The sequence below is a fragment of the Vespa crabro genome, chromosome 5, assembly GCF_910589235.1.
Source record: "Vespa crabro chromosome 5, iyVesCrab1.2, whole genome shotgun sequence".
Lineage (NCBI taxonomy): Eukaryota > Metazoa > Arthropoda > Insecta > Hymenoptera > Vespidae > Vespa > Vespa crabro.
Genome location: NC_060959.1, coordinates 11,916,210 through 11,934,162, shown reverse-complemented (window position 1 = coordinate 11,934,162; position 17,953 = coordinate 11,916,210). Strand labels below are relative to the sequence as shown.

At 40.5% G+C, this 17,953-nt stretch overlaps 1 protein-coding gene across 2 annotated transcripts; it reads right to left on the bottom strand.

Annotated features, from left to right (window-relative positions):
* Positions 1-137: 137 nt before the first annotated feature.
* Positions 138-17,357, bottom strand: LOC124424272. Of its 2 annotated transcripts, none has more exons than XM_046963086.1 (9): positions 16,402-17,357; positions 3,652-3,888; positions 3,364-3,476; positions 3,109-3,218; positions 2,894-2,972; positions 2,645-2,784; positions 2,269-2,415; positions 1,800-2,013; positions 138-1,219 (listed from the first exon to the last, which is right to left on the bottom strand). In XM_046963086.1, the coding sequence occupies exons 1-9, from the start codon at positions 16,543-16,545 to the stop codon at positions 1,009-1,011; spliced, it is 1,395 nt and encodes a 464-aa protein (XP_046819042.1). In that variant the 5' UTR covers positions 16,546-17,357; the 3' UTR covers positions 138-1,008. The 2 variants fall into 2 exon arrangements, with proteins under 2 accessions (XP_046819042.1, XP_046819041.1); XM_046963085.1 differs by having other exon boundaries at positions 1,794-2,013; positions 16,402-17,351.
* Positions 17,358-17,953: the final 596 nt, after the last annotated feature.

Below are 17,953 nucleotides of genomic sequence, written 5' to 3'. Positions count from 1 at the left end.
TCCAAACTTTTAATAGGTGAGTATAGCAGGTACATGTATACAAGTTATTTTTCTTATTATAAATTAATATGGAATTGCACATGGAGTCAAACTATAAGAAGAGACTTATTCTTTGGGCAAAAAGTACGATGCGCAAATTAGTTTCTATAAAGTTTATTTTTTGATTGGCGTTTCAAGTACAAAGTATAAAATAGCTCGGAAGTAATGTGTACTAATTTCTCACACACTTGTCCGTAATAATAAAAAATATCATTTAATAGTACGAAAATGATTTCTAACATAAGTAATAACAACAGTCGGCATGTATACGCAAGTAGAAACGTCTTTAATTACGTATTACATGCGTATCGATGTAAAAGTACTTATTTATTAATATGAGATTACATTGTTCTCTCTCGCTCTCTCGCTCTCTCGCTCAATACGCTGTGTCTGAAAAATTGAAAATGCGATCGACGCTCGACGCTGTCGTTAGAGATGGTTCACGGTTTTATTTACAAAAGCACTCACTCGTCGCTGCTCAATTAAAGTTAATATTGCGAAAAGGTATATAAACGCTAATTGTGACTATACTTTATGACTGTTATATAATACAGACGAAGCTTGGTACGGAAACAATAGATTTTTGTGAATGACCACTAAATTCGCATTAAGAAGAAGAAGAAGAAGAAGAAGAAGAAGAAGTTAAGTAAATTTTTACTTATCCTATAATTATTGTCAAATTTCTTTCGCGTCTTCAATCGTAGAGACGCGCATGTTGACACGTAAGTAAATACATAGCAGTACTATAAGAAAGAATTAGCAACTCTATATAGAATCTAATCTATTATAAAAGTATACTAAACGTTAAGATATACTTTCTTTCGGCGTTTAAATGTCTGTCTAGCTTTCGGCCTCTTCTACGAAGAAGAGGAAGAAGAAAAAAAGTTCTGTCGAAAATCAATCGAAAATCGAGAACAGAACGTAATCGAAACAGATCGAAGTAGTAACATTAATAGAAATAATCGAGCATTACTTTCCAGAGTAATGCGAGCCAATATTCGACGGTGGCCCTCTGTGATGATGATGATGATGATGATGTTGCTTTTGTCCAGGACCGGAATATCTGCTACCAGGACGTGAATGGACTATAGCATAATGATCGCTGTTCGTTGATATCGACCTCGTAGAATTCATCGTCGAACCGCCAGAAGCGTATCCTTGCTTGCCGTTTAACGAATATCTGCAATGTTTGTAAAAAAAAAAAAAAAAAAAAAAAAAAGAACGAAAACAATCGTTTAATTATTGTTGTCATACAACGATAATATTTCAATTGATCGATCCTTGAGGGCTTAAAGCGTTTATAGGACGTTTCAATGTATATCCACGCAGGAGAGACCTCTAAATGTAAACAATACTATATCCATTGTCGTCAATCGGATCTTACAATTCGACCAGGACGGATCGTCGTCTTCGCAAATACTCGTGTCTACATTTAATTCGAAAGAAGCGACTCTAATAAGGTAATCGTTCGTTTCAATATTCCAATGGTTCCTTCTATTTAATATCACGACTTATTTTATAAACTAGGCAAGTTTGACATTTGAAAAAGATATTATCTTTTTCAACATTTTGTATATTTGCTATAGCCAATAGATCGTAATGCGATTGGAAAGTGCGATGTAACATATATCAGCGATCCGCTCTGATCTTAGGAAAAAGGAAGGATTTGCCAACCCGTCGTGTTTCCCAACGTCACGATTGATTCGCCATTACGACATCGCGTCAGACGCATTAAAGATTTAATTAAATCAAACCTCGACCCGTATTGAGAACCGTGCCAGCTACGGTAAGGATCGTAATCTTCGATCGACGGCTCCTTCTCGATGATGTCGGTTTGAGAGCAACTGCAGGTCATCGCCGAGCACAGAAATATGTTAATGATAAGCATTATGAGAAACAATATTCCCAGTGCGACCGCCAACCACAACAGCCATAACGGATGGATGGTGCCGTCTTCGTAGGACGCTTGAACCACTGTGTTGAGAAATTGTCTTTCGTTAAAATTTTTAACACGACTAAAGCGTCGATCAATTGCTAATTTTATAGATCAACTTTTTCTACCATTGATCGTTAACCGAAATAGTTCTGTTTGGACGATTTAATGTAAATTCAAGTATAGAAAGAGATGTCAGGACGAGCGTAGACGCGTTAGATTAATTTATAATTATTGAGACAACGGTTTATAATCCGCTCGAGGTTTTAATTTTAACCTGCAAGAAAATAACTTACTAGGTTTCTCTCCAGGATCGAGAACGTAGACGCTGGTGCCGGCAAGAAGGATTCCTTCCTCGCCGACGACGTTTTGTCCGCCGATCGAGGAGCCACCCTTTGTCCCCTCGTCTTTGTCATCGTCGCACATAGGAGTTCCACAACTTCCTACAATTTTATAGCACATTAACGTAACGTAATATTCATAGTACACGAATTTCTTTCGTTAGATACTATATGTAACGAAAGGCGGACGCCTAATAAATAAAATCTTTAATGCGTGCCGTTCGACGGACGATAGGTGAATTATTTGAATCGCCTAAATCGACCTAAATACGTAACGTTACAACTTGAATGGTAATCATTTGAATGACGGTATCGCGCGTTCGAGGCTCACCTCTGCACACGGCGATGTCACATTGGAAATGCACTTGTGGACTGTCGGAAAAGCGGAACATGGAGAACAATGTAGCATCCGCCGTGCCTGCGTTTCGATCGTATATAAATTTCGTCATGACTCGTGCTTTTACGGGGCACCTATGGTTGAAAAAGAAGGATAAAAAAAGAAAAAAAAAAGGAAGGGAGAAGAGAGTTTCAGGATTTTCCATGAATACGTACATGTAATAATTTATGCCGTTATACTCACCCTTTCTCGTCGATCAATTGAACGCTTGCATTTTTCTTGTTAAATGCAAAACAGGACTTCACCCTGATACCGTATGTTCCTGTAAAACGAAGTCGGTACTCGTTGAAAGGAAATTATTCGAGAGAGAAGTTTTGCCAACGTCGCGTCGTCGACGCTTATTATAATTAGCAGCTGAAACGGAACACGTCGTAATAGTAAAACTTAGTAATACTCACCATCCGGACGAGAGATTTCTGCTCTTAGGGTATAGTTGTGACCATAAATAGCTTCTTGCACTCTATGAGAACCGTCCAAGAGCCGTAAGGACACCAACGACGTTTCATTCCTTGAAGAACGTTCGAATGGAACTTTAATTGATTGTACCTCTCGCGTGCGTAGAATATAAGTATATTTAACAAGTGTGCAAAGTATGCAATGTAAAAGATTTTAAATGAAAATAAATATCTGATAATGGCGGCTCCTCGACTCACTTGGCATTTTTAAAGCCCGCCTTGCCGCACGTGATAACATAAAATTTGTCGTCGGCGAGCTCGAGAGTCTTGTGTATCCTCACCGCGATAGGGACCGATCGCTCTTCCGTATTCTGTAATGTTAACGAAACCAACGTTATTAATATAATAACTTGGACAAATTGGAAATTTAGCTCGATTGAAACTAAATTTTTGGTCTGCCCGATGAAATTTCCCAGAACAAAGAACAAAAAGAGGGAAGAGAGAAGGAAGGAAATCTATATGCCACGTACAATGTGAGATTCTTACATTGTTAACGAGTACTCCACAGTAATCCGGTGCTCCTTTTGGCGCAAGTAGGTTTATACCGAGCGTGGCGTGCGTCGAGCCATTTCCGGGTACCATACACTGAGGCCTCCGATAATCCCTGGCGTGAACCGCGCCTACGAAGCTCTGGTTGAGATTCACGCGAATCGTCATATAACCGGCTTTGCACGTCGCCGTTACCGTCGGTTGAAATTCCGTGTCCAATAATTGACCGCTGACCTGCGTGCAAAAGAATATATATGATAGGTACGTACAACGAGGAAAGATTATACGCATCTTTTTCTCCTTAATTATTAGAGATCAGGACCTTTTTATCTATACTTGCTATACCAATATCTACGATCCATTTCTACGTACGCAACGGCATTCTTATGTTTTTTATTCGAAAATCTTGGCGATTATAATTATAATCATCGATATAGATGTACTCGTCGAATCTCTCTCTCTCTCTCTCTCTCTCTCTCTCTTTCGCCTCATCCATATTCCAAAAGAAAAAAAATATTTACAAATGATTTCAAGGAAAGAAGCAAAGCGGAAGGAACTGTAGAGAAATCAAGAGTATTAACTTTTAACTCGCGACAAAAATCATTGTGCCGTGTCTAGTAAACTCGAGAGGTATTGCATCGAGAAAGTAGGGACATTTTCTCGTTCCAATCGGCGACTTAATGGACGAGTTAAGCTCGGAGACCGGTCTGGGCGGTAGCCAAGCGTCCCACGCTAACTTTCAATTTCGTATGCCGCGTTTGGACCACTTCTCCAAACTCCAATGATATATATTATTATGTTATATAGAAGCGTAGAAAATTTGCGTGAGAGAGAGACGCGAAAATTTGCGCGGAGAGTCGAGTTTTGCTTCTCGATCCAACAGATCTTTGGCGTGGGTGTTTTGCAAGGCCACGAGCCCTAAATGTTCCCTTCGCCGTATATCAAGGGAAAGATGCGCGATCGTAAGTTAGAAAAGAATGATGGTTTCTCTCCATAAAAGGGGGAATCTGATCCTTTGAAATCGGATCCTCGTTTCTTTCGAACACAAACGTGACACTACGTTTATATCGTTTGGACGACGAATTGTTTTCTTTTTCTTTTTATTACAAATTATACCTATATTAAAGTCATGATGACGCGTCATTTAACGTGATCGTGATGTTAATACGACTTAATTAAATTAATTTGGCTGAGCCGCGTAATAATTACCGCGAATTCACGGTCACACTTTGTCCGCTTTAGTTAGGTCATAAAAGGAACGCAACACCGTTTGTGGATCGGCGACGTGATGTAATCAGAATTCCTGTGGAACGCGCCATGAGTGTACGCACTTAAAATAACGCTTACAGTGACGAAGAAAAAGGAGCGGGCGAGCAAGTGAGAGAGAGAGAGAGAAAGAAAGGCAAACAGAAATTACGTTCGCCGACGAGAATATTTGCACGTCTATTAGCCGTATAGTAAAAGTCTTCGAAACCAATTTTATTTCATTCTATGGGATTTCGGAAAGAAACTATATTCCTTATACATATATATATATATATATATATATATATATATATATATAAATTTTCTACATTGTGATCCGTATAATTAATTATCGTTCACTTGGTTTCGATTTTTATCCAAATTTTTTCATTATATTTTACACAGCACTGATTATTGCAGACACCTTAACATGAGCAATAAAGATTGGCATCGATGATCAAAGTTGGTATAAAAAGGCAATTGAACTATTAATTATTTTCTCGAGTATGTAGCCCGCAACAAAGAAAGAGTGAGACAGCGAAAGCAAGATATATGCGGGAAGAATTTGTCGAATCACCCCATATACGCACGTATCCTCCTTATCGTACTTTTCATCGTAGAAAGAGAAAATTTCGCCGTATCGTAAAATTCGATCGATGCCAACAAGAATTACGACGTGCGTCTAAGAAATAATTAGAAGAATGGAATGTAAAAGGAAAGGAGAGAAAGAGAAAGAGAGAGAGAGAGAGAGAGAGAATCTAGAGTTTGCGTTTACCGAGCGTTATCGAAATATACAATTTACGTGGTGGGTAATAATATTGTATTGAGATTTACCTCCAGTTCTCAACTTCTCCCCTATCTCTCTCTCTCTTCTCTCTCTCTCTCTCTCTCTCTCGCCGTCTTTCTACGTGGAAGTTTGAATGCATTCCGATAGTGCACACCCAAGCGCAAGCATGCAAACCGCGAGACTCGACCGCAGAAGTATATCGCTTGCAGAATGTTAGTCCTTCATTTTTATCCCTTTCTTTTCTCTATTTCATTCTTTCTCTATTTTTTTATGCATGGAAAGGAGACAAACTTGGAGCGATTCCCGTGTGTCTACGTTCGTATACGTGTGTACGTACGTAGCAGCGCGTAAATCATAGCAAAGCCGAGATATATACTTACTATATAAACGTAAATTCTCATATCGCATACGTGAAAAGAAAGTTTCACGGATAAAATATATTTTTTCTTATTCGTCGTACTTAATTCGTCATAATTAACAAATTTTGATGATCGTATCTGTAAAACTCGTGACTTTCGAGATTCTCCAAAAAAATTTTCGATTGTTTAATTACAGTAAATTTTCGAGTCGTGCCAAGTCGTATAATCGAAGAGTTGAAACTGCAGTGTATGCAACGAATGCAGCGAAGGAGAAAAGCATTCTTTGGTCTCTCGTCTCTGGAAGAAAAATAAGATAAAGAAGAAGAAGAAGAAAAGGAGAAGGAGAAGAGGAAGCAAGAGGTAGGAGAGCGAAGGGCCCCGAATTCTCTCGTCAGCGTTCCTTAGACTCCGTCGACAGAAAGAGTATGGAGAGGAGAGGGAGAGAGAAGAGGACCCAGTCTCCGGAATTATCCTGCGAGGAAAAAGGAACTCAAAGTCAAAACGTATGTTATTGACCCTCGCCTCGTTTGGACTCGTTGGTCTAACCACTTTCTTCCTCTTTTTATTTCCTCCCCCCCCTTTTTTTTTTAAAGCAACGTAAGACTCAAACCAAACGGGCCCGCGGCATTTTTGCCAGAAGAAGGCTCATCCTTCTTTTTCCTTTTCTCCCTCGTCTCCCTCTCTCTCTCTCTCTCTCTCTCTCTCTCTTGTTCTTCGAAGGTCCGAGCCAAGAGTACGAAGGGATTTATGAAGACATTGTTGGGAGGAGGTTCCACTATCTATTGCTTAAATACAGACGCGCGTAAGGCTGTTATCTCTATATCTCTTTTCTTTTCCTTCTCTCCTTTATTTCTTGCCAAGAAAAGTCAAGTTTTATTAATAGTACCGTCTTATTTTGACGTATTTTATGGTGCATTCTTCGTTCGCCGTTGATTCATTTACGGTGAAATTATCAGGGTATGGAAATTGCATCATTATTTATGTTTATTTATTCTTTTTAGGTAGTATGCTATTTTGAACGATTAGGTGATATTAATTTTATTAATACGGTTAAAATTACGTACCATCTCGTATAGTGTGCTTTTCTAAAAAGTGAGAATCACGAAGAGAAAAATGGATAGATATATGCATAGATAAATAGAAAGAGGGAGAGAGAGAGAGAGAAAGAGACGATAGTTACTTTTTTACGACACGCATGAGTGCTTCGCGTTAATTAAGGGCTGATCGATTAATCAGGAACATGATGAGGTTCGTGTACTCCTCGCGTTAATGAGAACTCAATGAACGTAAGTATAGTTAATACCACGTGATGTACGAAAGTAATAAATCCTTAACGCAAGAATAATTCCACGTTATCGGATCAAAACTCGCGAGTATCCGATCGTTAATTAATGGTCTCCCTTTTATCGATACCCTGTCGTACATTATTTCCTATTTCTCTCTCGTTTCCACCTTTGCACTTTTATTACGTCGATATTTCTTTCACTCCCTCTTTTCCTCTTTCTCCACCCCCCCGTCTCTCTCTCTCTCTCTCTCTCTCTCTCTCTCTTTCGTTCTTCGATGCTCTCGAAAGCGTGTAGAGTGAAAGCAACGCGTTTGTAACTTTCCACGGTTATGGCTTATCAGATTATGGAGCGATTTTAATTCCTTCTCTCACATCCTCTCTCTCTCGCTCTCTCTATCTCTCTCTTTTAGAAGAAACTATGTAGATCGAAGGCGACAGAATATCCAATGCATCTGGTCAAGGAAAGAAAGGAAACCTTGTAATCTCTCTATTTCTTTATGTCGTTCTAGATGATGAAACAGAAATTCGATCATAGCCGAGGACAAACGACAAACTATCTTTTTCAATTATCCTATTTAAATGTATTTTTTCATCTTGGAAAACGATACAAGGCTTATAATGTCATTATTTCGTGGAAATAGTAAGTACATTCTCCGGTAAGTGTATTTCGTGCATTCGATTATTACATTCTCTGTAATAACTATACGCATAAACAACTTTTGTGCTATTCGAACATATGCATTGCTCTCTTTCTTTCTTTATACACACACACACACACACACATAAATATATATATATATATATGCTCTTTGTTTTATCTTTTTGATGATACTCGTTACCGAATAAGGCAAGTAGAATTGATTCGAAATTATTACGATTAAGAGAGTATAGTGTAGGTAGGAGTAATACTTTCTTATCGGAGTAATCAAAACGAAGAGTCGATACGTTCATACAACTTTGAAAAATTTTTTAAATAATTATTTTATGGATATCGCGTGGGAGTATTTCAAGGTTTTGGATTTTAATATGAAATTCGAGTAGGTGTTCGCTCGATTATAAAATTTTATTGTCATTCGTTAATATTTTTAATTAGAATTACCTAAATAGGAAGGAATAGGGGATGACAAATGTGCTTACATACGTACAAGGTTGAAACTTATTATACATTTGCTGGAACTTGAATATATCCATCGTTTAATTACAATGAGATTTTAGATGATAGGATATTGTATGAATGACGTAAAAAATAAGAGACAAAAGTAAGACTATTTCAGAGTAGTATATTTATCTTTCATTGCTGGAGGAGATTCGAAAAGCAGTCGCAGTCTTGGACAAACTCGAAAGGCTTCGCAGCGGTGACCCAGAAAATTAGCCCACCCATCTCGATTGCGGTACGAAAACGAAAGTGAAAGCGAGGAATCAGAAGAGACGTCGAAAAGCAAATCGTTCTTGAAATCTTTGACTCGTTCTCTTAGTCGCAACGTTCCGAAACGAGCTACTTTCATCTCCAAGGCAATAAATAAAAGCAGTAAAAACATGTTGCGCGTCCGAGCGACTTCCTTCGAAGCTAATATTCTCTCTCTCTCTCTCTCTCTCTCTCTCTCTCTGTGTGTGTGTGTTCATTAAATTTTGATTTTCTTCCTTTTCCACCCACGACAGTTGATCCTTGAAAGCAAGCGACGTGCCAAAAATTGCATTGCTCGATTTGCTTTTATGACTCGCCGTGCCTTCTGATAAGTGAGTCTCTCTCATTGTCAGTGGCGAACGTTACGCACGCGAAGAAAAGTGAAAGTGTGCGGGTAAGAAGGATGAAAAAGTAAATCAGTGGGAGAGAGATAAACAGACACGCACACGGACGGGCATAAAAAGAGAAATAGGAAGAAAAAGGGAGATAGCTGGAGAGAAGCAAACACCCACACGTGTATGCTCGAAGAAAGGAGCGAAGAGAAGTAAAAAGGAAGGGGCAAGGATATAAAACGATCTTATTACCATCGGAGGTCGTCCCGCTATTAAAACGTCTCTCCTCTTCTTCGTGGTCTTTCTATATCTCTTGGTCCGTCTCTCCCTTGTACGAGGCTTTAACTGCAAGGATAGGATCCGCGTACGCTTTCGCGTTTATGACAATGCCATTTCGTACGAGTCGGGAATTTCTAAGTGTTTCGCACAAAGACTAGCGCACGGATGTCCAAGGATATGTACGATCAATGTAGGCATATAGACGCGCGCTACAAACGTAGGACACGAGCGTACGAACGTACGAACGTACGAACGTCAGCTCGAAGACGTTTCACAAACTCACGCACGTGTACGGGTTCGCGAGCGCAAGCGAGCATGGAGTTATGCCCTGTACGACCATCGGCGTCGCCACGCGGGTGTCTCAACTTTTCCTTCTTCTTTTTTACTCCTTTTCATTTCCTTCTTTCATTATCCACGTATAATTCCATAGATCTCAATGGAGTTATTTTCTTTCTTCGTTGATTATAAGCGTTTTTATAAGCTTTCGAAAGGATTACTTTATTCGCAATCGGATTATCGTCGATCGAAATTATTTGCTCAAAAAAGAAATATTAATTGATTATTAAACAAACAAAATGAACATTATATTGGGGATCATAGAGTTTGGATAAAATATCAGGATCAGTTATGTTCATAACGAGAAAAGGACGACGCCTATGTTTCTAGGGACGAAGCGAGGTACCAAGACGAAGTGTATACGCGTATGACGCGCAAAGAACGCCTCGACGATTTCGTTCCGACATCGCCTTCGGGAGAATCGCGGGCATAAATCATGAACTTCACCGACACGTCCGATTTGCCGATTGCCACGGGCACTTCTAGTACCTACACGAGTTCCACGAGGATCACGCGATGTCAAGTGCTTAACCTTTTCTCGAGTAAACGTCGCAAAAATCTCCGAGTTTCCTTGAATGCAAAGCAACAAATAATTTTTCTCCTTCAGGATGCGGTAGCCATCTCGGATCTACCTTTCATTCGTGATCTCGACTTTAGTCCGGAAATTATGAATGCGTGCGATCATCTAGTATCCCTTCTTGCATCGGTCAAAATTTATTTCTTTGGCTTAGAGGCTCGGGGGAGGAGAGAGATATTAAGATTATCATTGATTTTGATTATCCACGTGCACGTGCGGACATATAATATCTCAAGTTTTTTGAAGCTTTTAGCCTAAGCTCGTTTCATGCACGATCGTGTTTTGTAAATAAGTCGTATAATGCAGTCCTAGTTTTTATCCGAGAAATCACTCGGTCGATCATCCGGAAAGACTTATGTCTCTTTCAGGATGAAATATCAAAAGATCGTTTAGAGAAATCTACAATGTTGTCATTTCGATATAGTTGTCACTCGTCGATAAATATCCTCAATTAAGCTTACTTGGCGATTATCGATTTTTCGACTCTTTGCCGAGTCGAAAATTTTTCACGAAGGCGAGTCGGCCGACCTAGATTTTAATTTAACGAGCTTCTTAAATTTACAGCTAAGGGACATTGGTTCCTTGCAGATTTGCCGTTTGACAGTTGGAAGAATTTTCAAAACTGTCTCGAGTTTATCGCAGTAACAGGATCTTTATTTTGAAATATGAAGATTTTTCAAAACTTTGATCGTACTATACGGTTCACCGTTTATCTATATAGATATACTTGTACCTCGATTAAATTCTCGTCGCTTTTTCTCTCTTTCAACGCACACGGCTTTTGGTACGGCAAGGTAGTATGTAGTAATGGCGTTTTTGCACGTACGATATGTTCACGGATAAACGCGCAATTTACTTGGCACGTGTTATATGCCGTTTCGTGCGTCCTATATACACCGAAAAGATCGTAACTCCTCGAGTTATATTCTTTTCCCGTATCGATCCTGACCAGAGACTTGGTCGAGATACAAAAAGAGAAAAAGTGAACCCTCTCGGATCGCAATTTCCAACTTTCCATTTTTCGTCTCGACGATTCTCTGCGACGGACACTGCTGCGATACATACTCTCTCTCTCTCGCTCTCGCTCTCGCTCTCTCCATTGTGCCAGACGGCTTCTCGCTCGAGATAAGAAAAGGACAGCCGTTAAAAGTGCGGACAGGCACGCTCGAGTTCAACAGGCGCGTCGGGGGAAATGGTTGCGTAAGAACGGCCTCTATTTGCATTCCATCGATCGATTAATTTATCGATTCGCTACGGACGAAGAGCATAAGTTTCCCCTCCTGTGTGTCGATACCTCGTCTCTTTTCGATTCACCGTTGATTCACCGAATTATCCGAACGAAATGGAAAACGTCTCGATTTCTTTTCTTTTTCTCTTCTATTCTTATACACTCATTGCAGTTATCATCGAAATCATTTCGGTCGGACCACAAGAGTAGAGTTGTTTTTTTTTCGTAGACAATATATAATGATGTCGTTAAAACTTTCAATGATCTTATTACAAGATATCTCGATCACCGACAAAATTTGCCGGTCCACTGCGAGAGAACAATTTGTTACAGCACCACCAGTCGCCATCATTCGTACCGTTATAATGACAATACAAACATTTCTCCATTTGCATAGAATTTCTATCGTTCCGCTGCATTCTTCGAGCATTCAACGTTAGTGGAAACACGGCCGTACACAGGCGTAGATGATGAGAGTAGTAAGTAACGCGAACAGAGCCGGTCATCATCAATTTCAGTTCGTATCGTATTTGCGTCGTTCCTAACGATTGATTTCAATTTAAACGCATGTATGTCTGTGTGTATAGTCCATGTCCATATAGGACATATGCAAACATACGCAGCAGACGTACTCGCGTCGTATACAATATTATGGGCCATCGCAAGCCTCGCGTATAGGGAAAAAACTATCGAGGATCAATATTCCGCTCCTTCGATCGAGCATGATTCCATTCGAACAAGGGTATTCGCTTTTATTGGCGTTTAATAACATTGGGATAACATGTGGAAAATAATGAAAGCGATAATGTCGGTGAAATCGTTTAGCTATACGTACTACGGCTAGCGTAGTAGGAACGTGCTCTTCTCGTTTCCGTTTGCTCTGACGTAGTCTTCGTAACGCTCGAAACGCCGCGTGACTCCCCGTTGCCACGTTTACTATCATCCTTGTACATTTTTACAGCGTGATTCCGTTAAATCGTTAATACCATGACTGGACGGCTCGAATAAATTGCATCTCTGAGAAATCGAGAAATCTGTTAAAATGAATCGATCGTCCTAGTGAATCATATAGTTTGAGTTTGCGTCCTTCGAAGGAAATTACTTAAGATATTTGAATAAATATATGATCAGATACATTTCGCGTTCGATCGTTTATCATGGATCGTACGACGAAAGAATCGGAATATAGAAAATATATCGAAAGAGGAGTTAACTCGCGAAGGTGTAATCGATTTAGAGGTCCGCTGCGACGACTCATCGATCTCTCATCGAATATCATAACGCTCGTGATGGATCTCAGCTCGAGGCATCGCTAAATATGGCAGTGCAAGGCGGGCGGTATAGGCAGGCGAGTCGCGTCCTTCCCTCGCTAGAGCGTAACTAAAGTACCACATTGGCCGATTATAAATTCGGTCGAAAGGAAAGTAATCTAAACTCTCGAGTATAGGATTCCATTCTGGAGGCCGGTATGCCTATCGGCTTACCGCATTTATCACGGTAAATGGCATTCTTCGGCTCAAGGATATCCACCGGACGGAGACGACGAAAAGTCCAAAAGAAATGATAACGTATTTTATGCTTCCGTGTAACGATCGGTACTCCATTCGAGTACCGACACGACGACGACGGAGCCCCCTGACTTACCACCACGAATACGAACGGTGAGAAGAGAATGAAAAGAGTCACGGGGAGCTTCGTGACTCTCTACCAATGGAAAACGAACGGGTATTATAAACCACCTCCTCGTTCTGGAGGAGTCTTGAGAAAGAGAGAGAATACGATCGGAGTTTCGATATTACGTACGTGAGCATCGAACGAGGGCCGTACGAGACCTCGTCTCGCACTTTCGCAATCCTTTAAAGAAAAGACTTATTATCGTATGGTTAAACGTAGGCTGCTGTATGGAAGGCTGCCGAGCGTAGGTCGAACTATCCCGTGGAGTAGCGCTCGTTCTCCGAAAATGGACATGTGCGTCGATGAGAGGGAGAGAGAGAGAGAGAGAGAGAGAGAGAGAGAGAGAGAGAGAGAGAGAGAGAGAGAGAGAGAGAGAGAGAGAGAGAAAAGATGGAATTTCTGACTTTCGTTTTATTCGCGGTACGCCGCACTTGGATGCGTTCCACAGAGCCACTTTGATACTTTAAGATTCTCAAATAGGTATTTCTTACTTTCCTTTATAACGATCGTAAAATTGTCTAGTACGTCTTTGATAGTATCTCACCGTGTAATCTCTTATAACCATTAACTTTTCGTTAAGACAAATGTTTCTTACCTTGTTCTTACGTTATTCATGGAAATGGATTTAAAGTTGTTTCAACAGGAGAATGCATCCAATGGGTGCATCGCAAACTCTTTTCAAATGGAACTTCTGCGGTTCCTGGATTCGAAACGACAACGTCCCTGCGTCTTGGCGACGCAGATCAAAGAGATACGAGTCGCAATCAACCAGAGAAAAAGAAAGAAAGAGCGAGACAGAAAAAAGGAGGGAGAAAAATTCCTGTGATTACGTGAGAAATGAGACATGTGAGACGTAGGAAATATTTCATGCGGGACGCGTATTCGAGGACAAGAGGTTCTTCGTGTCGTAGACGAGTGCCTAGATGCGCGTCCGCATACGACGACGGCACGCATTAATCTGAAGTCTAGTCCTTTTGTTTTTTTCTTTCCTTTTTCCTCCCTTTTACGACATCCCAAGCATCCGATAGCTCCGACTCGAAAGAAAAAAAATTCTTTTTTTTCCTCGTGAATGTTATCGTTCATAACTGTAACGTCCTATTGGAAACTTGAAACGTCTCTATACGTAGAAGCAATGAGAACGCACAGAGAAAGAAAAGAAATACTCGGGTCTGTCTGCTTGGTAAGATCCTCGATCGCGATATCGTACGTCCGATGGAATTTGAAGAAATTTCAAGGCGAATGAAAATGTTTCTCGCATCGTTGATTAACTTTGAATTTACGTTCGCGCATAGGATCGGACGAGGCGAGATAGGTATCTCGTTTCTTTTTCTTTTTTTTTTTCTTTTTTGTTTAGATAAACTTATCAGGAATTCACGGCTCTTGCCAATTTGTTTTCTGCATTGTCCTGTTAGTATTAACATCGTTGACGATAACAATAACTCCCCTTTTATCTTGTAGTTATCGCTAAATAGCGTTCGATCTAATTGAACCATTTTATACGAAGCGACGATATCTATCGTTTCTTATCATCTCCCTTTCCCTTTCTCTCTTTTAATCGGATTTCGAATACCGAAGAAAGTCTCTGTGACATTACACGTACCGACCCTTCGATCGCAGATTAATTTTACATGTCATCGTTCGCTCGAAGATTCTTACGCAGCATCCGTGCTTCGTTTCATCCATCGACCTTACTTTGCTTTATCGACTCGCGATCGAAGGTCACTCGATGTAAAACGTTCGATCGTGTATACTAGTCAGAAAGTAAAAGCCTTCGACAACGAGCTAAAATATTTCACTTAATAGTATTCAACCCATTAGCATTATCTTATCACGGCTGAAAGGAGCCAAGAGACCAAGTATTTTACAAGTACCACTCTGCATACCAGTCTTGTACTCCGCTAATAAGAGAAAGAAAGCGAGCGAGAGAGAGAGAGAGAGAGAGAGAGGTGTTATTAAAATCCTCCATACTTTTTTCCGATCGAACTTAAAACATTCTAGTCACAATGTTTCACAGAACAAGGTAATTGCGAATTACTCTTTTCCACTTGTATTACCGCGCACGTTACATCATCATCGTTCCTACAGCGTTCACTCAAGGTCGAAGAACGCGACACAACTGTAAATAGTAAAGGTGTCCTCCTATTATTATTTTACAATATTATTTTGCAATAATCTTGTGATAAATCACGAGGAATTTTTTATCCGTTATCTCTCTTGTCTTTGCAAGTTTGTATGTAATATTTCCATTTGAAGAAAGTGGGAGAAAAATGTCCCCATAGAATAACGCGTTTTAACGAGGTTTTCCTTTGCATACCAAAGATCGAGAGAGAGAGAGAGAGAGAGAGAGAGAGAGAGAGAGAGCGAGAGAGGCGAAACATGGAGAAGGCCAAAAGAGACAAAGAAAGAGAAGGAAGGAACAGACTATTGTGTGTGAGTGGCTCTGTTGCATTCCTTCTCGTAATAGGCAGACTCTACCACAGCCTGCACCTTCGCGTTGTACGAGGAGATATGTTTATATATACATATACATATACATATATATATATACATATATATATATTTTGGACCCCGATGCGAAAGAAGAGAGACGAGAGAAGAGTCGCGAGAGCCAGCATCCCCCCTCTCTTGCTCTCTCTCTCTCTCTCCGTCCATTCTTCTCTCTTTTAACGGACACGAATTTCCACGAATGGCGAAGCAAATGTTCGAAGCGAGATGTAGACGCGACTCGCATTTTAATCATTGCATAATTTTTCTTTATTCGCATCTCTTTCTCTTTGTTCCTTTTCGTCCTGTCATTGCAATCTGTGTTTTAGCGATCGTAAAATATCCCTTCGCATTGATCGTTTATTAATAATTTTCTTCGACGCACGTACCTATCGTTAATCTCGCAAGATTTTTCATACTTTGGGTTTCATCGCGAATACAAATAATATAGTATTACGGTTAATTAAATCACATAATTAATTGTGTAACGAGAAAGATGTTGCGTAGGAGATTCTAATCGGCACGGAGAAAAATTCTAGAAAGTTTGCGTAGTACGCGTGCGACTTAGTTTAGTACGAAGGAATAACAATCGTAGAGTATCGTAGAAAAATCGTACAGAGGAGGATTGGTTTTTAACATCAACCATCGAAGAAAATGTTGAATTATCCTGACATTCTTCTCTAAAATATATCATTGAAATGAAAAATTATCTAAAGTAAGATATGTACGTACATATGTGGATATGTTCAAACTCACCTCGCTGACGCATAGCGCCACCAGGATCCAGCAGGCTGCAGTAACGATTCTGCGCGAGATCGGACGAAAACTTGTCCATTCGCGTGCTGACATTTTGGTAGCGTGCATTTGGTCGTGTTCGCGCGACTCTGTATTTCGCGACATATAGGAAAATGTAGTGTATGTATAATGAAAATGGAGGTGGGAGAGAAGAAAGGAAAGGCTTCGATATCGCGTACGCCTTTGACGTCTCTTGGGTCTTCGAGGCCGGTCTCACGTCACATTTTCCTTATTTCCCAAGAAGAGACTCATCGTATCGCGATTGTGATCGTGTCCCTTCGATCCCGTCTTCTCTTCTCTTCGATTTATTTCTCCTTGCCACGCGGTATATAGCTTTGAGCGTGTGGGTACGTGCGCGATGTGGATGCACGATGCGTGCGTGCGTGCGTGCGTGCGTGCGTGCGTGTATGTCGTTGGGACTGGTCCTTGTCTTCGATGGAGTCAACACGAAAGACGCTGTTCCGTTCACCAAAGAGGAGGAACAAGGAGAAAAGGACTAAGGAGAAAAAGAAAAATTATGTTTTCTTTCTCTCTCCCTCTCTCTCTCTCTCTCTCTCTCTCTCTCTCTCTCTCTGCCCCTTTGCTCTACGTAAAAGCAAAGGGAGCTCGCGTGAGATAAGAAAATTCGACTCTGAACGACGACGGGCGACGAGGACGGATTCGAATGGAGTCGAGTGTTATACTGGCGATATAATGATTGTCCGTGCCTTCCGAGAGAGGTGGCCTCAGGGACGCTCAGGTGTTCGCTCAGGTGTGCTTGGTGGGGGCCAGGACGGTACCAGAGCGCGGCCGCCATTCCCTTTTCCTCCCGATACACCTCTGCTACGATCTACGCATTCGTGTCTCCGAAGCTACCTCGCCCGGTCGCACCGTTACTGCGGCTTCACCTTTTTACCACCATGTGGCAGTAGCTTGCGATCGTGCCCGAGGTAAGGTAGAAATCGTTCCTATCGTCCGACGTTTTTTAAAGATTTAAATGGAGCGGTCATTGATCTCGAACAACTCGTCTTCTATATTCTAGCAACGTCGTTGGGGTTGCTCGTGTGCCAGGGATGTACGCCTCATAATTGCTGCATTGTATTTGAAAGACTTACAAAAGAATGATATTTAATGAAAGCAAGATACCGATTTTAATTCAATCTTAATTATCAACTTCCTATACTCTATAGGGTTAGTTCGATCGCTTATATCAAAATAGCAATAGAATAGAAAAAAAAAAAAATGTTGAAGCAACGATCGAAGAGTTTTATAATGTCCACCGTTTTGTTGGAACGATCTAACCAATTTATCAACCAACGGCACGGTGCAAAATGTTCACTACGTAATTGCCCGTGTCAGGGTTACGTTCGCGTAACGGTAGTTTATGGTGATATTCATTGTCGCATTAATAGCTTTGAGCTTTTAAAGCCGATAAATGGAAAAGAAAGATGAAGCAACATTTTTTTATTTTTTTTATTTGACAGTGTTATCGTTTCATTAGACATGTGTAATTTTATCCTTATTTATAGTCCGC

Coding starts and splice junctions, on each gene's coding strand:
- LOC124424272 (XM_046963085.1), bottom strand. CDS start 16,545: ATGTCGCGAAATACAGAGTCGCGCGAACACGACCAAATGCACGCTACC. Junction 2,416..2,644: donor TGACATCGCCGTGTGCAGAG/GTGAGCCTCGAA, acceptor ATAAAATTGTAG/GAAGTTGTGGAACTCCTATG. Junction 2,014..2,268: donor CGATCCTGGAGAGAAACCTA/GTAAGTTATTTT, acceptor TTCTCAACACAG/TGGTTCAAGCGTCCTACGAA.